Here is a 23,631-nt window from a genome sequence, read left to right as displayed (position 1 = left end):
CTGTAAATACAATTCTTACCAGTTCTATTTCATTGCCACTATCTATTGATAATACTTGACCACCATTGTAACTTGTGTATGTAACTTACGCTGGAAATATCATACACTACATGCATTTAGTCCCTGATTGTAAGGTCATCATTGTATGTTACGTTGAATCAAGAATACCACACACACACACACACACACACACACACACACACACACACACACACACACACACCACTAGGAAGTGATGTGGTGGAGGCTGACTCCATACACAGTTTCAAATGTAGATATGATAGAGCCCAGTAGGCTCAGGAACCTGTACACCAGTTGATTGACAGTTGAGAGGCGGGACCAAAGAGACAAAGCTCAACCCCCGCAATCACAAATAGACGAGTACACACACACACACACACACACACACACACACACACACACACACACACACACACACACACACACACAAATACAAAAAAGCATCCCCAAGCAAGTAGAAAAAGCATCCATCAGTAACCACTGACATGTTGTTAAGGCAACATTGGATTTCAGACCGTGAGCGCCGTGTGTGTGTGTGTGTGTGTGTGTGTGTGTGTGTGTGTGTGTGTGTGTGTGTGTGTGTGTGTGTGTGTGTGTGTGTGTGTGTGTAGCTACTGGAAGGTGTTCCTCACACGCTGGGACCCACAGTAAAGTTTGAAGAATACGTTGTTTACTATGGCGGCTGTGAGCCGACAAGTGTGTAGTTTGAATGGCAGCGGGTACACTCGACCCCGTGACCTCCCTCTGACCTCTGGACACACAGGGAGAGACGGTAAAAAAGACAATCCTGACTGCATGTTTGGTGGGGGGGGGGAACCCTGCAGGAGGGGGGGGAGGGAAGCCTCCACGTTGCCAAACATTCGAGTCCTGATACGCACGCACGGGCCTGACGGCTGAGTGGACAGCGCTCGGTATTAGTAGTCATAGGGTCCGGGGATCGATCCCCGGCGGAGGGGGAAACAAATGGAGAGTTTCTTTCACCCTGATGCCCCCTGTTCACCTAGCAGTTAAATAGGTACCTGGGAATTAGACAGCTGCTACGGGCTGCTTCCTGTGTGTGTGTTAGAGAGAATTATATGTAGTAAACATAGTAGAAGAAAAATAAATTGGTTAGAAAGGTGGGGTCCAAGAGCTAATAGCTCAATTCTGCAGGTACAAATAGTAAATGCAAATAGTAAACATACACACACACACTATGAGGAGGATAAATACTACGGATAAGTACAAGAAAGTACACTATGACCTGCACAAAGTGTAAGAATGGTCCCACAAATGACTTCTAAAGTTAAACATAAGCAAGTGTAAAGTAACGGAGCTGTGTGGTGGGATCAGGAGGCCGGACACCAGGTAACACATGCGAGAGGAAACAGTCCAGGAATCAGAGAGAGAAATGAACTTGGGAGTTGATGTTACCTCCAAACTGCCACCAGAAGCCCGACTCAAAACATCTTCCATCTTCCAGCAGTTTCCATCAGCTGGTGATGGAAAATGCAAGTGAGGAATTTGAACAAGACTTCTGTTGACCAGACCACACACTAGAATGTGAAGGGACGACGACGTTTCGGTCCGTTCTGAACCATTCTCAAGTCGATCGATACTTTAGCCCACGTTATTGTGACTCATCGCCTGCACTTGTATATCTGTTATGTCAGATCAATTCCGTGATGTGCAGCACTATCGTGGAGTCCTTATCTCGGTAAGCACAAAACAAAACTGGTGAAAGTTGAGAAGTATACCACCAGACTGATCCCAGAGCTGAGAGATATGAGCTACAAGGAAAGATTAACAAATAAAGAAGAAAGTTAAAGCTTACATCTCTGGGAGACAAGAACCTGAGGAGACATGATTACCACTTAACAAATATTCAGGGGAATAGACAGGGCAGACAAGGAGAAACTATCCAGCAGAGATAGATACACGAATGATATAAATACAGATATGGAAACCAAGTCCCCACCTGAACCATAGAGACATTAGAAAGAATGTGTCTGAATAGTGAACAAATGACGTGCATTTACCGACAGTTCCTCGCGAGAGACTGGTGTATAGAGAAAGAGGCGAGAATAACTGGGTAAACACTGAGGTGGTTAAGGGTTTAGCATCTGAAGGCCAGAAAGCGCACACAGTGAGGGCGGAGGTCTCAAGCTGGAGGAATGCCACCAGCGAGGTCCCACAAGGCTTGGTCCTGGGACCTCCACTGTTCCTAATATATGTGAACGACCTACCCGAGGAGTGAGCTCATACGTGCCGATGTTTGCTGGTGACGCAAAGCTCATCAGGAACATAAAACCAGAGAATTACGAGAAATTCAAGGGGGTCCTTGACAACTCCAGAACTGGGCTATCAAATGGTTGTTGGAATTCACTCCCAACATTGTTTAGCTGTCCCTGTGGCACAGTGGTAAAGCACTCGCCCGGCGCTTCGAGAGCCCTTTGGCCTGGGTTCGTATCCTGGCCGGGGAGGATTGACTGGGCGCCAATCCTTAACTGTAGCCTCTTCACCCCAGCAGTGAATGGGTACCTGGTTGTTTAACAATTTGGCGGGTCGTATTCCGGGGAAAATTAGGATTAAGGACCTGCCCAAAACGCTGCGCTTGCTAGTGGCTGTACAAGAATGTAACAACTCTTGTATATTTATAGATTGATAACGTGTAAGGTAATATAGATGGGAAAGGGAGAAAGGAGACCGGGAAGTATCTACACCAGAAGGGGGAAGGTTACTTTACCTTACCTAGAGGTTACCTTGAGGTGCTTCCGGGGCTTAGCGTCCCCGCCCTCGTCGACCAGGCCTCCTGGTTGCTGGACTGATCAACCAGGCTGTTACAGGAACAACCAGGAACAACCAGGAAGGTAACAACAGGAACCGGAAAGAGAAAGCATTAGCAGGGGATATAATGTCAACACTTAACACCTGAGGTGGACACATGCCAGGTAGCGTCGGTATCATATGTCCCATATGCGGACACTCCTGGATTGTACCTGCTTCTTGATGGGGTTCTGGGAGTTCTTCTACTCCCCCAAGCCCGGCCCGAGGCCAGGCTCGACTTGTGAGAGTTTGGTTCACCAGGCTGTTGCTTGGAGCGGCCCGCAGGCCCACATACCCACAAGTCGGTTGGTCACCTCTCTGGTGCTGTGTCGGTTGGTGCTGTGACTCATATGTCAGGCTGCTCGCAGCCTGACATATGAGTCACAGCACTTCTTGAAGAAAACTATCTAGATTCTTCTTGAAGATGTCCACGGTTGTTCCGGCAATATTTCTTATGCTCGCTGGGAGGACGTTGAACAACCGTGGACCTCTGATGTTTATACAGTGTTTTCTGTGCCTATATCACCTCATCTCTTCACTGGCGGGGTCCAAGAGCTAATAGTTCCTTCAGCAGGCACACAGCAAATGCACACACATGTACGCACAAACGACAAAATGTTATCTTTGCATTGCCTTATATCCAACAGGTCAACGGGAGGCTGCCTCTCCAGCCTCTTCCAGATACTGACCCGAGCAGCATCAGGGTGTGCAACACCATTGAAAATTTAGAAGATCCAATGCTAAAAGATTACTCCAAGGTGAGACGCCCCACTCAGCTGGTGGTCCAAGATGAGACGCCCCACTCCCACAGCTGGTGGTCTAAGATGAGACGCCCCACTCCCACAGCTGGTGGTCCAAGATGAGACGCCCCACTCAGCTGGTGGTTCAAGATGAGACGCCCCACTCCCACAGGTGGTGGCCCAAGATGAAACGCCCCACTCCCACAGGTGGTGGCCCAAGATGAGACGCCCCACTCCCTCAGCTGGTGGCCCAAGATGAAACGCTCCACTCCCACAGCTGGTGGCCCAAGTTGAGACGCCCCACTCCCACAGCTGGTGGCCCAAGATGAGAGGCCCCACTCCCACAGCTGGTGGCCCAAGATGAGAGGCCCCACTCCCACAGCTGGTGGCCCAAGATGAGAGGCCCCACTCCCACAGCTGGTGGCCCAAGATGAGACGCCCGACTCCCACAGCTGGTGGCCCAAGATGAGAGGCCCCACTCCCACAGCTGGTGGCCCAAGATGAGACGCCCCACTCCCACAGCTGGTGGTCCAAGATGAGACGCCCCACTCCCGCAGCTGGTGGTCCAAGATGAGACGCCCCACTCCCACAGCTGGTGGCCCAAGATGAGACGCCCCACTCCCACAGCTGGTGGGCCACAATACATAATTCCTACATAAAATAATGATCAGAACTCCCCACCCAAATAATAATAATAATAATTAATAACAAAACTGACTATTAATCATAACATGCAAACATGTACACAAGCATCTGAGTGTATATATTGTAATGCTACATATTATTCATCTATAGACTTCCATGTGTTGAAAAACACGCGAAAAACCGTACATTGGCAGGTCCCTGACAAGAGAGAGCCAGCTTAGCTTAGCTGCCAACACTCACACATGGTGTCAGCAAGGCGGACAGCCCGCCTGCTGTCATAACTCTCATTATATTTCCTATTTCTAAGTTTATTCCTTCACCTGTACCCCTAAAAGAACCAGGAAGCGCCCCCCCCACCACCCAGGCACTGACCTCAGCAGGTGAGGCAGCAGGAGAGACTAACCTGAGCAGGTTGGGCAGCAGGAGGAGCCGTGGGCCGGGCGCGGGTGGGTACAAGGCAGGTGGCACTGGGTCTTGGAGACGGTGAGGACCCCAGACAGGCACTGGTAGTGGTGGCACCCGTCTGACCAGTGGGCACCGTGCTGGTGCCACTTACCCTTGTGCTCGCACCCTGGAGGTCAACACATGAGGGTTATCAAGCTGGTCATTAGCGTGGTTATCATCGTTACTTACGTGTCACAAAACTTAGTTTAGAGACTAATCATCGAGAGGTAAGACCAGGCGCTTCATGACAAGCCTCCGTAACCTTTCCTCCACACCAGTGTATACCACTCAGCCACAGAGTGTACACCAGTATTGGGAAGTCGTCTGACTTTTAACCCCAACACCCGACAGCACTCGTGACTATTGGGTACAGATAATACACCAATCTGTATTTAACGTGTATTCATCAAATCGCGTCAACGTGACGGGGCCGCATGGGCATCATATAAGCGTCAAGCTTTAATAGTCCCTAAGCCAACATGCATCAGAACACTCTTGACACCTGAAGGATTCAAACACGGTCAGCCAGGGAATCCTTCACGGGTCAAGAGTGATCTGATGCATGTTGGCTTGGGGGACCATTCACCCTTGACGCACGATTGGTGCCCATGCGGCTCCAGCACGTTGAAGTGATTTGATGAACGCACGTTGAATACAGATTGGGGTATTATCTGTACCCAATAAAGTCACGAATGCTGTCGGGTGTTGGGGTTAAAAGTCAGACTTGTGAATATATATATGTGGTGTCCAAAAGCAAAGGAAAACCATATTATCATGGTAGCTCTTGATGGTATGATGGTGGGTATCATGGGTATGAAGGTGCTTATTATAGGGTATCATGATGGGTATTGAGGCATGTCTGGGGACTCACCCTTGCAGACCTGACAACACTGTTTGGGATCCTGTTCCATCTTCCAGTAACACCCTTCCAGGCTCGGGCACTTCCTGTTGCACATTACAATTTTGTTCTGTGGAAGAGAGAGAGAAACACACGTAAGTCTTGAACACAAAATCTTCAACACATATAACAAGAGTTGAGCAGATACTGACTTTCACAAATGTTGCCCATTTTCACCCACAAGATAACGTAAGGTCAAGGGTTGGTAAATGGTATATGTCCTTGTTTGACAGTCTGGTCACTTGAGACAGTTAAGTCAGTCCCAGCTGTGTCTGTACACGTGTCAGGATGAACAACACCTGTGTCTGTGTACACGTGTCAGGATGAACAACACCTGTGTCTGTGTACACGTGTCAGGATGAACAACACCTGTGTCTGTGTACGTGGCAGGATGAACAACAGCTGTGTCTGTATACGTGTCAGGATGAACAACACCTGTGTCTGTACACGTGTGACAGGATGAACAACAACAGCTGTGTCTGTATACGTGTGACAGGATGAACAACAACAGCTGTGTCTGTGTACGTGGCAGGATGAACAACAGCTGTGTCTGTGTACGTGGCAGGATGAACAACACCTGTGTCTGTGTACGTGGCAGGATGAACAACAGCTGTGTCTGTGTACGTGGCAGGATGAACAACACCTGTGTCTGTATACACGTGACAGGATGAACAACACAGCTACATCTAGGTACAAGTGACAGGATGAACAACCCAATGAAACCTTTTCCTAATTAGAATGTGAGGAAGAGAGGGAGAAGGGGGGGGGGGGTAGGAGCACATTCTAATGTGACGGGGGATGTTCACTGACGGGTTCAGATTGACAGTACGAGTTCTGACAGTAACAACCCCCTAGTACAGGTAGACACGGTTACAGGTACAGAAAAAATACAACCACAAATACAGAGATAATTCCCTGTTTGAATTAGTGCTGCCCAAGTCCGTCTCTCTTCCCCTCATTCTACCCTCTAATCCAACTACTTTTTATGGCCACAGTTGCCAGCGCAGGTAAGTTGTTAAGTCATAGCGTAAGGCTCGTTAGAATAGACTAAACAAGTCATTCATGGGGGGCTTGACTTACCATATTTCTACTGGGGATTGGGAGGTATATCTCCCACGATTGGCTGAGAGAGAGAGAGAGAGAGAGAGAGAGAGAGAGAGAGAGAGAGAGAGAGAGAGAGAGAGAGAGAGAGAGAGAGAGAGAGAGAGAGAGAGACAGAGAGAGAGAGAGAGAGAGAGAGAGAGACAGACAGACAGACAGAGAGACAGACAGACAGACAGACAGACAGAGACAGACAGACAGACAGATAGATAGATCTGGGATTAAATGATGGAGATTGATAGAACAAGCAGAAGCCCTGCCAGGCCAGTTGAGTCAGTGTCAGTGGAGGTGCAGCTGTAATCAGTAATTAGTGAGGTATGTTGACTGCCAGGGGTCAGAGGTCACATACCAGCCAACTGCCTGAGAGACAGAGACAGACAGATAGAGGGAGACGGAGATAGATATAACATCTGTTTAATTTAATTGAAATTTGTACCACCGCTGTTTAAGTCATTAAGTCAAGAGAATTCTATATTTGTGAGGCTTTATGGCCAAGGTTAGCGTAATGTGATCAAGGAGCCTGTTGGAGTACGGATTATGTCTAGTCAGTGTAAAGGGGGGTCCGGGGGGTCCGGGGGGGGGAATTGACAAGTGGGAATTGTCTCCTTGACAGACAGACAGACGGTCCCGTCATTAGTGAGTCTTGTAAGCTTAAAGTAGCTTACTTTCATTCTTGATGTTTGCTTAAGTAAAGAAATTCATTCATTGACTTACAGTACGTAATGCACTTGTTTAAGTAAACACTTTAACAGCTGCCGGGAGTCGAAGCCTTTGGTCTATATTTTACTGAAGACTTTGTTTAAAATATTTCGATTACAACTTAAAGTTATCACTTGAACGAAGTTCAGATTTTATGTTCATAAAGTTCATTCCTTATGAAGTTCAATCTTTCGTCGAGTGTAAAGTGTTGTAAGATTGTGGAGACTTGTTTTGTGTTTTATTGTTTCTGATTAAGCTACTCAGAACGAAGTGTCCATGTAGCACGGGCTATGGTGAGCCCGTAAATGAACAAACCTGTTTTGTGTTGAATATTTGAATGTAAAGTAACAGTCGGCCGCTGCCTGAGTCAGAGCACCTGAGGTGTGTGTGTCATTCTTCACTTGCTTCACTTCCACCAACAGCACACTTAAAAGTATCTTTTAGTATCTATATCCCCCCCCTACGTTACAGTGTTGCTTAATCTATAGCTCAAAGGTCAAAGAGCTCAGAATTTGTGTGTATTATAATATATATATATATATATATATATACTGTGGGAGATAGTTTTAGTACATGTTCACACGGCTCCTTTAGTAAGGTTATCTTGAGAGGTTATCTTGAGATGATTTCAGGGTTTTAGTGTCCCCGCGGCCCGGTCCTCGACCAGGCCTCCACCCCCAGGAAGCAGCCCGTGACAGCTGACTAACACCTAGGTACCTATTTACTGCTAGGTAACAGGGGCATTCAGGGTGAAAGAAACTTTGCCCATTTTGTTTCTGTCTCGTGCGGGAATCGAACCCGCGCCGCAGAATTACGAGTGGTGCGCGCTATCCAGCAGGCTACGAGGCCCCCAGGTGAGGTGAGGCAAAGTTTAGCAAGGCTTACTAGTATTTACAGAGCTGGGGTAATGTTTACCAACAGTGTAATTAATGCTTCATCTTTAGCTTGTGTGGAGACGCGTGGTCCAGTAGAGTATGGTATTGTTTATCATGGTAACACTATCATGGAGCGATACATTCTATAGCACGAAAAGGGAAACATTTAATATTGAATTTAATAACAGAGGTTATATTGAGATGATTTTGGGGCTTTTTAGTGTCCCCGCGGCCCGGTCCTCGACCAGGCCTCCACCCCCAGGAAGCAGCCCGTGACAGCTGACTAACACCCAGGTACCTATTTTACTGCTAGGTAACAGGGGTATAGGGTGAAAGAAACTCTGCTAAAAAGCAACTCAGGCTAAAAAACATTCGAAAACCTAAACATTTGTCATAATAAATTTCGAATAACACCTAGCATGTTGATGTTGCTCAGCTGTTTCTCTAACATTTGCACACCTTAAGGACTTTCAGGTGCGTGTATTGCAAATGTTTACAGGCCGTGCAGCGGCAAGAGGGGGGGGGGGAGCGGGGCCAGTGGCGCGGAAATGCTTGTTACAGTTGGCTGGACCAGGTGTGGACTACCCACGCCACCGCCGCCACCACGTGGGTTTGTTTACGTCTCTAGCACGCACCTCACTCGCGAGTTGCTGAGCCAGAACACCGCCACGTGGGTTTGTTTACCTCTCAAGCACGCGTCAGCCACGCGTGTTGCTGAGCCAGCGCACGTGGGTTTGTTTACCTCCCAAGCACGCGTGTTGTTGGGTCAGCGCACGTGGGTTTGTTTACCTCCCAAGCACGCGTGTTGTTGGGTCAGCGCACGTGGGTTTGTTTACCTCCCAAGCGCGCGTGTTGCTGGGCCAGCGCACGTGGTTTGTTTACCTCCCAAGCACGCGTGTTGCTGGGTCAGCGCACGTGGGTTTGTTTACCTCCCAAGCGCGCGTGTTGCTGGGTCAGCGCACGTGGGTTTGTTTACCTCCCAAGCGCGCGTGTTGCTGGGTCAGCGCACGTGGGTTTGTTTACCTCCCAAGCGCGCGTGTTGCTGGGTCAGCGCACGTGGGTTTGTTTACCTCCCAAGCGCGCGTGTTGCTGGGTCAGCGCACGTGGGTTTGTTTACCTCCCAAGCGCGCGTGTTGCCGGGTCAGCGCACGTGGGTTTGTTTACCTCCCAAGCGCGCGTGTTGCTGGGTCTGCGCACGTGGGTTTGTTTACCTCCCAAGCATGCGTGGGTTTACCTTCTCAACACCTGTCTTCTCCACATATTGCCGGGCCAACAACCTTTTAGCCCTCGGAGTAATTAATGTTGTACCAAATCTGCATTTTTTTCCAGTTTCGTTCTGAGCTTCATGTGAGTGAAGTTTCTAGAACTTAAAGTCTTAGTCAAGACTTAATAGAACCGGGCCTCAGTCATGCCTCTTTCCTCCTCGGTTTGTAGCCACAAAATCACATTTTCTTCATCAATGTTAGTTCCTCTTCCAGCACAGTTGGAACGATGTGTGTTGTACCACAGTGGTAGAACACTCATTGTTCCGCCACTGCAACACCACATAATGGTTGACCATACACCTGCAACACCACATAATGGTTGACCATACACTTGCAACACCACATAATGGTTGACCTGGTGTGTGAAGTGTTGTGGTAGATGTGTTACTGGAGATGTTTTTTTTTTCAGGACACTACAGCCTGCTGGAGTGAGAGTACTTGGAGTAACTCTCTGGTCCAGAGTACCAACAGGTAGTGAAGGTTAAGGGACGACGACGTTTCGGTCCCTCCTGGACCATTCTCAAGTCGATTGTGATCGACTTGATTAGTGTGTGGTCTGGTCAACATACTTTAGCCACGTTATTGTGACTCATCGCCTGCAGGTAGTGATGGACCACCATTAAACCACTTTTTGTACTCTTAGCTTTACACAATCCGGAAAAAATTAAGCTAAAACCAAATATAAATATTCCTAGGTTTAGTATAGCACATATATGTACTATATTCAGCCTAAGACAGCCTGTATTAGGCCTATGAATGTTTTGACAGGTTAGGTCTTATATTTATGCTCTAGTTGGAAAAGTTTCGTGTTTCTCCAAATTCAGTAACAAAAGTCAATGAACAAATCCACAGGAGCTGTGATGAGGGATCGAATCTATGTCCTGAGTGTTCCCAGACGCGCTCTTGTCCACTGTACCAGGACACGGTCAAATATATTTTTGGTTTCAGGGTTTCTTTTGACCATGTTGTGGTACGGTTGACTAGAGCGCGTCTGGGAACACTCAGGACGTAGGTTCGAACCCTGATCACGGCTCCTATGGATTTGTTCATTGATATATCACGTTATTGTCATTCCAGTGTGTACAAAAGTCAACTTTCTGGTGGTCCGTCACTACGTATTAGAACTTTCCATCAAATATTTACTCTAAGTTACACGTATAAGTATTCGGACGTAGGTTCGAATCCTCGTCACGGCCCTTGTGGATTTGTACTATAAGTTCTATAATTTTAAGAGGATGGGCTGGAGACCAATAGAACATTTAAAACAACGAATTTTACAACTAAACGTCATCATGTATTTAGATAGGGAAAATACAAGTGTTCCATAAGAGGATGACAGCAGTGGGAAGGTTGACACAACTCCATACCTGTTTGGTACCTGCTGGATGGGGTTCTGAGAGTTGTTCAGAACCCATACACAACCCATTCAGAACTCCAAGCCCGGCCCGAGGTCAGGCTTGACTTGTGAGAGCTTGGTTGCCCAGTATTTGTTCCAGTCCTGGAACATGCAGTTCTGCATGTTCCAGGACTGCCAGAGACTCCTGCGTAAGACTGAGAAGAATGCTAGAACAAGCAGGAGTGAGCCCAAACAGCCCAGAGAAGACAGGGTTCAGGAGCCTACCGACAACTGATAAGGTGGTAGTTAAGTGAAATTTTTCGTGACTATAGTTTTCTCCAAGGAGTGCCAGACCAACCAGGCTGTGGTGGGTATGTGGGCCTGCGGGCCGCTCCAAGCAACAGTCTGGTGGACCAAGCTCTCACAAGTCACCGGGCCGGGCTTGGGGAGTAGAAGAACTCCCAGAACCCCATCCAGGCACAATCCAGGTACGCTTTCTGGTGTGGGCACACGCAGGCATACCAACACAACGCACAGGAAGACAACTGCTGGGGGAAGCAGTTACATGTCAACTAACACCTCGTATTGTACACGTTACGGTCTAAGCTTTAATATCTAACCTTTCTATGCAACGGACTCGATAGGTTTGGTGGGTTCAGGGGGTTGCTTGGGTTTGTACGTTTCAGGTTAGGTTAGGAGGTTAGATTTGTGACGGAGTGGTAACTCAAGAGAAGGGGCGAGAGGAAGGCCGAGTGAAGAGCCTCGCGCCTCTCGTCAAAGATACACCTAAACTACATAACATCAGCGGTGTGTGCAACGTCACCAGGCGTCCTAGCAGCCTCGACCCGGGACCATACTCACGCTTCTCACCATGTCTGTATCATCTGGAGAATTATTCCTTATACTGGAGCCTCAATAACCCTAAATACAGGGTTCTTGTCTCCGATGGAAATATCAAGAAAATTTAAGATCCAGGAGCCAGGATTCATTAAACATTTACGAAACCATTACATCTTTCCTCACTCATGGCGGCTGTGTTTACATTTATTAAACAGTTTATGAGCTGCGATTCACCACAAGTTTATAACATTATTGCTTACAAATATTGTTTATAACAATAACAACCTCGGGTTGTGGGGTTTCCAAACTCGTAAACTGTTTAATAACTGTAAACAACCTCGTCTTGATTAAGAAAAGATGAACAGGTTTCGTAAAAAGCTGCTTAAAATTCTTCATGAAGCTTGTTCCAGACCTTTACCACCAGACCAGCCCCAGAGGTAAAGGTCCCGAGCTATAAGGACAGTTCCAAGTCTCACCGGCCGCTAAGGTACCTGGGAGGTAGACAGCTGCCACGGGCTGCTTCCTGTGTGCGTGTGTGTGTGTGTGTGTGTGGAATATATATGTAGTACACATAATAGATGAAAAATAGATTGGTTAGAAAGGCGGGGTTCAAGAGCTAATAGCTCGATTCTGCAGACACAAATAGTGTATACACACACATACACATACATACACACACACACACACACACACACACACACACACACACACACACACACACACACACACACACACACACACACACACACAGGGGACACAGGTGGAAACCGATTACCCAAATGAACCACAGATATTAGAAAGAACTTTTTTAGTGTCAGAGTGGTTGACAAATGGAATGCATTAGGAAGTGATATGGTGGAGGCTGACTCCATACACAGCTTCAAGTGTAGATATGATAGAGCCCAATAGGTTCAGGAACCTGTACACCAGTTGATTGACGGTTGAGAGGCGGGACCAAATAGCCAGAGCTCAACCCCAGCAAGCACAATTAGGTAAGTACATATTAGGCAGTGATGTTGTGGAAGCAGACTCCATTCACAGTTACAAATATAGATATGATAGAGCCCAATTGGCTCACGAACCTGTATACCGGTTGTTGAGAGGCGGAGCGAAAGAGCCGAAGCTCAACTCCCGCAAGCACAATTACTTGAGCACACACTAAGGCGAAGAAAAACATTCCTACACAAGACTGTACCAAATGTATTTCCAGGAACCAGCCTCGCTACACTCCCTCCCCTTCTCCCCCTTCATATAGTCTGGGGCAGCTAGTTTTTGACACACACACTGTTCTCCCCTTCATATAGTCTAGGACAGCTAGTTCTTGACACACTCTGTACTCCCCTTCATATAGTCTAGGGCAACTAGTTCTTGACACACACTGTACTCCCCTTCATATAGTCTAGGGCAGCTAGTTCTTGACACACTCTGTACTCCCCTTCATATAGCCTAGGGCAGCTAGTTCTTGACACACACTGTACTCCCCTTCATATAGTCTAGGGCAGCTAGTTCTTGACACACTCTGTACTCCCCTTCATATAGCCTAGGGCAGCTAGTTCTTGACACACACTGTACTCCCCTTCATATAGTCTAGGGCAGCTAGTTCTTGACACACTCTGTACTCCCCTTCATATAGCCTAGGGCAGCTAGTTCTTGACACACACTGTACTCCCCTTCATATAGTCTAGGGCAGCTAGTTCTTGACACACTCTGTACTCCCCTTCATATAGCCTAGGGCAGCTAGTTCTTGACACACACTGTACTCCCCTTCATATAGTCTAGGGCAGCTAGTTCTTGACACACACTGTACTGCCCTCCATATAGTCTAGGGCAGCTAGTTCTTGACACACACTGTACTCCCCTTCATATAGTCTAGGGCAGCTAGTTCTTGACACACACTGTACTGCCCTCCATATAGTCTAGGGCAGCTGCACAAACTCACATGTTCCTAAATGTGTTAATAAAAAATATATATATATTATCTTACAGTATAAAATATTACAAATAATTTTATTAAAAAAATGGCACCTACAATGTATAATAACATATGGTGCAGTTCATGCAAGGCGCTGTGCAAGAATTTCGTCAATAGGTGTCACAGTAATTACAGGTGTGCAAGTACAGTGTCAATTCTATTATGTAAAATGTCTACTCAAGTCGCTACCGCTCACAGGATGAGTGTGGTGTGTGCACAATAGCCTAGCCCCTCCCCCCCCTATCCCCCACCGAGAGCAACACTGAACACAAAACATATGTGGGTGTTCTACTTCACAATTCTTCAATTTCTCTTATTGGCATTCAAAAATTCACTCACTATGGAGTCAAATATCACCTTAAAACACACTGACAATAAAACAATATATATAAAACCAAACCTTTAAAAATTTAAGACAACTTCCTAACACAAAATAGACTCGAGTCCCGGCTCTTAAAGACAAAATTGTGAGGTAATAAACTTGGGGTCTAATATCAACAAGATCAGGTTGAACGCGTCCTCTGGCCCCAATGTTTGTGTTTATCAACCGCTGAACGGCCCCCCACGAGGGGTTTGTTGACAAATATATGATCATGTGGCCAGCTGTGTGTATGTAAGACCTGTTTGACGTCAGGGTCAAGCAACCCCACACACACACACACACACACACACACACACACACACACACACACACACACACACACACACACACACACACACACATGAAATCATTCCATTGACAAATGGAATGCATTAGGAAGTAATGTGGTGGAGGCTGACTCCATACACAGTTTCAAGTATAGATATGATAGAGCCCAATAGGCTCAGGAACCTGTACACCAGTTGACTGACAGTTGAGAGGCGGGACCAAAGAGCCAGAGCTCAACCCCCGCAAGCACAAATAGGTGAAATAGGTGAGTACACACACACACACACACACACACACACACACACACCCTAGTCTCCCCCCCCCACCTCCCTCCCTCACTCTGGGTATAAAACAATTAATCATACAAGCGCACTAATCTTGCTGTACCGTAATGATTTTAGATGACGTGTGTGTAGATGCTGTGATGAGTTGCAGGAGACGTGCTGTGTCAAATCTCACTTGTATAATAGAAGCTTGATTTGTATAATAGAAGACTGGTTGTACAATAGAAAGCCGAGTTGTAAAGAAGGTTGGTTTATATAATAGAAAGTTTGGTTGTATAATAGAAAGCCTTGGAATAATGTTAACTACTTAGGTATGAAGCAAGCAAAGTCTTGGTGTATTAGAACATGGCGTAGAATGACATACAAATGCAGGAGAGCAATTGAACCATCTCTTGAATTTGAAGGACCAATCGAGTGTCTTGTTATGCACGTTTTCAGACTAATGTCAGCTTCCGCCAATGGCCAAGGCCAAGCTAGGTCTACAGATTCTTGCCAAGCCTCACCAGATGTTTCTACGGTGGGTAAGAGCTATGAGGAACGTCTCAGCAGCCTAGTATTCTCGGCCTATAGTAAAGACCTTCATCTCCATCTTCTGTCATTTGACACTTTCTGCAAAGCTGTCCTATCCATCGCCCTTCTCTCACAAATCAACATTGAATGCAGTGAATGGAGTCTCATATCGCTGAGCGCAGTCAAACGAACATAAACTGCATAAATAATCAGAAATTATGATTTCTGAACAGGGACACAAAAACGTTGAATAATTTATTTTCACCGAAAGTAGACACACCAATGAGGGTTTGGGAGGGAACTAATAGGAGCTGCCGTGTATGGCCTGACAGGTCTCCAGTGAATTCATGTATTGTAAACTAATGTAAACTTGAAGCCTTACCACCATAATGTCTTACGTGTAGACCTTAAATAACTTGATAAACGTATATTGACCAGACCACACACTAGAAAGTGAAGGGACGACGACGTTTCGGTCCGTCCTGGACCTTTCTCAAGTCGATTGTGTGAATGAGTCTTGACTTGAGAATGGTCCAGGACGGACCGAAACGTCGCCGTCCCTTCATTTTCTAGTGTGTGGTCTGGTCAACATTCTTCAGCCAGGTTATTGTGAATCCTCGCCTGCTTGCTAAACGTATATTGCTAGGTCACTGTGGCCTGAGACTGACCACCACAACGATCCCGTACACAGGTTCAGTCTAGGGTCCGCCAACCCAGGGTCCTCCAGCCCAGGGTCCTCCAGCCCAGGGCCCTCCAGACTGACCTGCCCAAACAGCACCATGTTTAGGACATGTTCCCTGCTCACTGGGGCAGCTCTTGTCAGTTAACTCACACTCACACGCCACTATTTACATATATCAGTAATATATATTTATATATATATTAGCCAGAATGCACTACTTGGCCTAGTATGGAAAGCCTTATTTGCCTAATAAGCAAAAGTTTTCCTGACGTTATATTTTTCCAAATGTATTATATATATATATATATATATATATATATATATATATATATATATATATATATATATATATATATATATATATATATTATATATATATATATATTATATATATATATATATATATATATATATATATTATATATATATATATATATATATATATATATATATATATATATATATATCATCTATGACTAGAGAAAACTAATTTATAAATAATAATTATTTAAATGCCCCAAATAATTTAGGTTTTATTGAAGGGATTCAGTCAGTAAAATATATCTACACGTTCTCCAGGTCAGCAGTTCTTCCAGTGTTAAATGGGGCTGTTAGTGTGAAACAATATTCCACCCTAGAGAGCACTACTGTCTTAATACGAGGCAGCTCCTATTGCCCCGTACTAGGCTGCTCCTATTTATATCCACAGCATACAAAGTATCATCACACCAAGGAACACAAAGACACCCCACTAACAAAGACACACCCACGCAACCACTATTGTTAGCTGGAGTAGAAATTTGGGTGGAAAATGAAGGCGCGGACCCAGACGAGAGAGCTCCACCCATCAGGGGGTCATGACTATTAATTCTCCGCCTCTTCAGCGCCATCTCTTGACTGTGTTTGTCAGCTTCTCAGCCGCTCCCAGTTGCCATTCTGAATACAGGAGCGCCAGTGGGCGCCATCTTGCCACCAACTAAGCAACTGCAGGAAAATATATTATAGTCAAGTGTTCGCGGTTACCATTCTGGATGTATTTAACTTTTGCATTTAGACATTTTCAAGCACCATAGTTTAGATTTACAAGACTTTGATGAGTGTAGACGCGACACATTGTCTTTGGTGTACCTGTATTGGTTCTGTACTGAGGGTGGTGACCCCGTTACAGCACCATAATCAGTGCCTTGAAGGATACACCCACGTGATGGTTACACAGGGTGGTTAACCTTGGCACCATACCAGGGGTGAGACGACGGGTACCCCTGAGATCCCTATTAATCAGCGCCTGAGGAAACACCCTGATATCTTCCACCACACCCATCCACCGCAACACCACCACGAGGTCATCCACCATCTTCACGGCCAGCGAGGCCCCCATGGCCCACCATACTGTCCTGTGCTGGGGGCCCCATGGTCCACCATACCGTCCTGTGCTGAGGGCCCCATTTAGTTAAGGCAATATATATATATAAATATATATGAACAAAGACCGGTTCCTTGGTCAGCCGAGCACCGGGGTCCTAAGAACCGGTTCCTTGGTCAGCCGAGCACCGGACACTAAAGAACCGACAACACAGGTTTAATAATGTCCGCTGACAGTCCTCGGTGGGGCAGGGGGAGGGGGGGGGGTAAGTTAGCAACACCGTGGGGTTCTCTGGTCAGGGTTTGGGCAGGAAGGTTGAATATTTATACCCAGCACACACACAACCCAAAAATCCCATTCATTGGACGCCGCGAGAGAAAGTCATTTTGTGCTTAATGAAACTAACCTTCCCATCCTCTCTCTCTCTCTCTCCCTCTCTCTCTCTCTCTCTCTCTCTCTCTCTCTCTCTCTCTCTCTCTCTCTCTCTCTCTCTCTCTCTCTCTTTCGCAGCTCCCCGCTCACTTGGTGGTGCTTTTTGCAACAGGGTGAGTACTTTTTGGGACCTTGCTGGTGATCCATCAACAGTGACAAAGGAAGGCAAGAAAGATACCAACATTGCAAAAGTTCTGGGAGTGTTGGTAGTCTTCTCCGCCCTCTCTCTCTCTACCTCCTCCAGTTACGACGTCCTTGGGGTGGGGAAGGGGGTGTTCCTCAGGCCCTCTAGGACTGGTCCGTCAGGTACTCCTCGACTCGATCATATGGCCCCTGTTGATGTAATCTACCTGTGGCTGCTTGGAGTGTGGTAAAATGGCGCTAATTAACCTGTGGGTGGCTTGTCCAACACCTTGGCAGCAGCAACAGCATGCAACAAGGGACAGGGACAGATACAGTACTTGTTTATTCCGCTGAAGAACTGCCCCTCCCCTCCCCCCCTCCTCCCATCCGGTCGATACCTCCCTGCAGAGATTAACTAAGCTGTCTCTTCCTTTGTCCAACTGGCTTCATGCATGTTAATCCCTTCACTCCAGGATGTTATGTAGGCGCCTCCCCCCCCCCTCCCCCCGGGGTGCTCCTCGGACACCACAGCTACCTACTCACGCTCAAGCCACTCATGCCTGCTTGATACCTGCTTGATGGGGTTGTGGGAGTAGTTCTACTGCCCAAGTCCGGCCCGAGGCCAGGCTTGACTTGTGACAAGCTGCCTGCTGCTTCTCTTGCTTCCTCAACAACCAAACGATGCGATATTTATTTGGAAAAATCCTTTTAAGAAAATCAGTAAAAAATTGTGTGTACTCACCTAGTTGTGCTTGCCGGGATTGAGCTCTGGCTCTTTGGTCCCGCCTCTCAACCGTCAATCAACAGGTGTACAGATTCCTGAGCCTATTGGGCTCTATCATATCTACATTATAAACTGTGTATGGAGTCAGCCTCCACCACATCACTGCCTAATGCATTCCATCTGTTAACTACTCTGACACTGAAAAATTTCTTTCTAACGTCCCTGTGGCTTATTTGGGTACTCAGTTTCCACCTGTGTCCCCTTGTTCGCGTCCCACCAGTGTTGAACTGTTTATCTACCCCGTCAATTCCTCTTGACAATTTTGTAGGTAGTGATGTCTTCCCCTAACTCTTCCGTCTTCCAGTGTCGTGAGGTTTAGTTCCAATAATCTTTCCTTATAGCTCATTCCTCTCAGCTCGGGGACAAGCCTGGGGAGTGAGGTCTAGCTCCTCATGCCCCGCCCACCATCCTTGTTGTACCTGTTGTGTTACAATTCAACAAGTGTGACGCTCGAATTCTTTGTCGACTCTGAGCATAAAGTTGTAGATGGAGGCTTCCACGACATCTTTCAGAGCATTCCACTTTTAAGACCCCACTTACAGGCTACGAGTATTTCCTTATATTACCCTGTCGTAGCTCAGTCGATTAAGGCAGTGTCTGGGATGCTCCCGGACGCAGGTTCGAATCCTCGTCACGGCCCTTGTGGATTTGTTCATTTCCTTACATTCCTTCGACTCATTTGTGTTCCCATCTTTCATGTCATGGTGTCTTTCCATGTCTCAATTTAAACAGGTTATCCCTAGTCTCCTTGTCTATTCTTCTCAGTATCCTGTATGCAGTGATCATATCCCAATTCTCTCTTCTGTGGCTGTGAGATTGAGCTCCCTTAACCTGTCCTCGCAGCTTAGTTCCCTCAACTGAGACAAGTCTTCATGCATGTCTCTGCAAGTTTTTTTTTGAGTTTCACGAGGTCTGGTTTCCAGGTCGGTGCCGCGTACTCTACTACTGGCCTTATATAGGTCGTATAATCTTATGAACTGCCGTAATTTCATTTAAAGTCTTTTACAGTTGTGATACAGCAGCTGACATTATACCACGCTTGTTACGGTTCCATCCCTCCACCTCCCCCTTCTTCCCCCCCACTCCAAGGACCACCTACCCTCCAAGGACCACCTCCCCTCCAAGGACCACCTCCCCCCCCTCAAAGGACCACCTACCCTACCTTCCTGGTAGTGTCCCTCAGCCTAGCATCGTGTCAGCAAGGCGGACAGCCCGCCTGCTTTCATACCTCTCACTGTATTTCCCACTTCTATACTTCCCTTCACCTATGCCTCTCCTTCCTCTTTACTCCCAGGTCAACACTTACTCCTCCAGCGTGAGACCCGCCGGCCCGCAGTCCCGCGGAGATATCCAGCATCATCAACATTCCCAGCTGGTCATCTCCCGCGGTATCTGTAGATGCTGCAAATTATCCTGCTCCTCCCTGTGGCTGCGTCTCGCCACGGCATCTGAGACGACCATCCTCTCGTAAATTGCCGATATGGCTGCCATTAACATAACTGCAGTGTGGCGTCGCGGAGGAACGACACTAAACGGTCGTTAGAGGCCAGAGGGTAACACGCCCCGAAGCATCTGTAGTGTGTCGATGCACCCGGCGAGGAACAGGAGGAGAGACACCAACACACAAACAAGCACACATCAACAGGAAAAACAATGACAGAAGCATGGACAAACAAACCAACAGTGATGATTGATGAAGATAAAGCCACCATGAGAATTGGCACGAGTAGCTACTCAGAACGAAATGTCCATGTAGCACGGGCTATGGCGAGCCCGTGAGCCCTGTCACAATTATGTTCCTTCTTCACTTAAACAGCATCTCACCTTATGCTCACCTGTTGCACCCAGCAAAGCTGCTTCCTATTGGCCGGTAGTCAAGTACCACAGCTGTTACTACAGTACTTCTTCACTGGTAATGTTCTCTCACCATCGTGGCACCTCTTGCGTCGCTTAATCTTCATCAATCAGTCTCCACTTTCACCTCTGAAGTAGTTCCGACTCACAGATGGACGCTGGTGGAAGCTGGCATTTAGGTCCTCACACATTTTTGTCATTCTCTTGTATCTTCACTTTTCTTAAGGCAGTCACTTGCTTTAAATTTATAATTTACCTGTGAACGAACTTCGGCTGTTTCATGGCCTCGTGTGTGTGTGTGTGTGTGTGTGTGTGTGTGTGTGTGTGTGTGTGTGTGTGTGTGTGTGTGTGTGTGTGTGTGTGTGTGTGTGTGTGTGTGTTACTAGAGCTCACCTCCTTTGTTGAGACATGAAAATAGGTTTGGGTGGTCCATCATGAGTAAGCCATTGGTGGCGTCCACCCCACTTAACTCTTACGTCTCCAAGTTTGGCCACATCCGTCACCATCCTCTTTGTCGCTCTTGCCAACTCCCCTTCCCATTCGCGGCTCTTCATCACCCTCTTTTTCCTTTCCTTTCCTGTCTGTCTGTCTCTCTCTCTCTCTCTCTCTCTCTCTCTCTCTCTCTCTCTCTCTCTCTCTCTCTCTCTCTCTCTCTCTCTCTCTCTCTTCTGTTAATTTTCTAAGCTGTAAATCTCGCCCGTATTGAAACCTAAACTAATCATATATATAATTAGTTTAATTATGTATAATTATATATAAGCAGTTCGAAAACGTGCTGACGTTTGCAACGAGACTCGTCCCAGAGCTGCGAGGGATGAGGAACGAAGACAGACTGAAGGAACTAAACCTGACTACGTAAGAAAGGAGGAGGGACATGATACAGACGTATAAAATACTTAAGAGGGATTGACATGGTGGAAAGAGAGGATATGTTTACAAATAATGCCAACAGAACAAGGGGGGTTCAGAAGACAGCTTCTCATGACGTGTCATAGAGATGTTAGAAAGTTTTCTTTTAATGTAAGGCTCATATTCATAACTATAAAAGCAGGAATGATAGGGAAATAGGCCAGACACACACACATTGCTTAGATCACCAACGGCTGGTAAAGCGGGGTCGAAGAGCTAGAGCTCGATCTTACAGGCATAAATAGGTGATTACACACACACACACACACACACACACACACACACACACACACACACACACACACACACACACACACACACACACACACACACACAGGGGAAGGGGAACAGGGGAACAGCCTACCTGTAACGACGCGTGAAAGAGACCTGGGGGTGGACGTAACACCTAATCTATCTCCTGAGGCACATATTAATAGGATAACGACAGCAGCGTACTCTACACTGGCAAAAGTTAGAACATCATTCAGAAACCTAAGTAAGGAGGCATTTAGGGCGCTTTACACTGCCTACGTAAGGCCAGTCTTAGAGTATGCCGCCTCATCATGGAGTCCCCATCTGAAGAAGCATATAATGAAACTGGAAAAGGTTCAGAGGTTTGCAACGAGACTCGTCCCAGAGCTACGAGGGATGGGGTATGAAGAGCGCCTGAGGGAACTGTGCCTTACGACACTAGAAAGAAGAAGGGAGAGGGGGGACATGATAGGAACGTATAAGATACTCAGAGGAATTGACAGAGTGGACATAGACGAAATGTTCACACGGAATAGTAACAGAACGAGAGGACATGGATGGAAGCTTGAAACTCAGATGAGTCACAGAGATGTAAGGAAGTTTTCTTTTAGCGTGAGAGTAGTGGGGAAATGGAATGCACTTCAGGAACAGGTTGTGGAAGCAAATACTATTCATAATTTTAAAACCAGGTATGATAGGGAAATGGGACAGGAGTCATTGCTGTAAACAACCGATGCTCGAAAGGCGGGATCCAAGAGTCAATGCTCGATCCTGCAAGCACATATAGGTGAGTACATATAGGTGAGTACACACGCAAACTAGTAAACTAGTAAACACACACACACACACACACACGAACGCGCGTTTATCTTCTCATTTATATAAGAGGCGCAGTGCGTGTGTAAATGACGTCACCTTTACGCTTGCGCATGGAGCGTGGACGCACTCTGTCTACGGGGAGGCGGGGTGTAGCTCCTGGGCCCCGCCTGCAGGGGTTGTCATTGTCTTTAACGTCACCTTTCATGTCGTTTGAATTGTTGGTCGAATATCTCAAAATTGTTGATTCTATCCCACTCCCTTCAACCTTCCGCACTCGCTACTCTCCCTTTCCTTTCCTTTGTTTACAGATACTCTCCCTCCCGTCCCCCCTCCCACTATCCCCCCCCCTAACCCTCCTACCCACTATCCCAGGTCACACCAGTGACTCATAACCCAGACTGTTAGGGACTGTCTACCGTCCGTCTGGCCTCATCCCTCCCCTCCCCCCCCCCCTCTTTCTCCACCTCCTATCCCCTATCCCTGTGCCCGGACCCCCTCCCTCCCTCCCCCTCCCCCCCTGTAAGCCAACACCCACTTCTCCTCCGACCTGTCAGTTGTGTATGTATGTGTATACAACATGTATCTGTAGACCCGCATACATGTTGAAATACACGAGGCAAACTTTACACAGGCATCGTGTCAGCGAGGCGGACAGTCCGCCTGTTATCGTAACATTGTGTCAGCGAGGCGGACAGTCCGCCTGTTATCGTAACATCATGTCAGCGAGGCGGACAGTCCGCCTGTTATCGTAACATCGTGTCAGCGAGGCGGACAGTCTGCCTGTTATCGTAACAATGTGTCAGCGAGGCGGACAGTCTGCCGGTTATCGTAACATTGTGTCAGCGAGGCGGACAGTCCGCCTGTTATCGTAACATCATGTCAGCGAGGCGGACAGTCCGCCTGTTATCGTAACATCGTGTCAGCGAGGCGGACAGTCTGCCTGTTATCGTAACAATGTGTCAGCGAGGCGGACAGTCCGCCTGTTATCGTAACATCGTGTCAGCGAGGCGGACAGTCTGCCTGTTATCGTAACATCGTGTCAGCGAGGCGGACAGTCCGCCTGTTATCGTAACATCGTGTCAGCGAGGTCAGAATGGATCAAGGACAGGATAGATCAAGAACAGGATAGTTCAAGAACAGGATAGATCAAGAACAGGATAGATCAAGGACAGGATAGATCAAGGACAGGATAGATCAAGGACAGGATAGATCAAGAACAGGATAGTTCAAGAACAGGATAGATCAAGAACAGGATAGATCAAGGACAGGATAGATCAAGGACAGGATAGATCAAGGACAGGATAGATCAAGGACAGGATAGTTGTGGTT

The 23,631-nt window shown here is 47.1% G+C and overlaps 1 protein-coding gene across 5 annotated transcripts in view; it reads right to left on the bottom strand.

Annotated features, from left to right (window-relative positions):
* Nucleotides 1-23,631, bottom strand: part of LOC123771953 (BMP-binding endothelial regulator protein) — a 197,411-nt gene that overhangs the window by 30,364 nt on the left and 143,416 nt on the right. For all 5 annotated transcript variants that reach the window (XM_069324323.1, XM_069324321.1, XM_069324322.1 and 2 more), the window contains 2 exons: nucleotides 5,527-5,623; nucleotides 4,615-4,782 (listed from right to left, as the gene is read on the bottom strand). In XM_069324323.1, the coding sequence (XP_069180424.1) occupies nucleotides 4,615-4,782; nucleotides 5,527-5,623 (265 nt within the window). The remainder of the gene's footprint in view (nucleotides 1-4,614; nucleotides 4,783-5,526; nucleotides 5,624-23,631) is intronic.

Source organism: Procambarus clarkii, chromosome 14, assembly GCF_040958095.1.
Source record: "Procambarus clarkii isolate CNS0578487 chromosome 14, FALCON_Pclarkii_2.0, whole genome shotgun sequence".
Lineage (NCBI taxonomy): Eukaryota > Metazoa > Arthropoda > Malacostraca > Decapoda > Cambaridae > Procambarus > Procambarus clarkii.
This window is presented reverse-complemented; position numbering and strand designations above follow the sequence as displayed.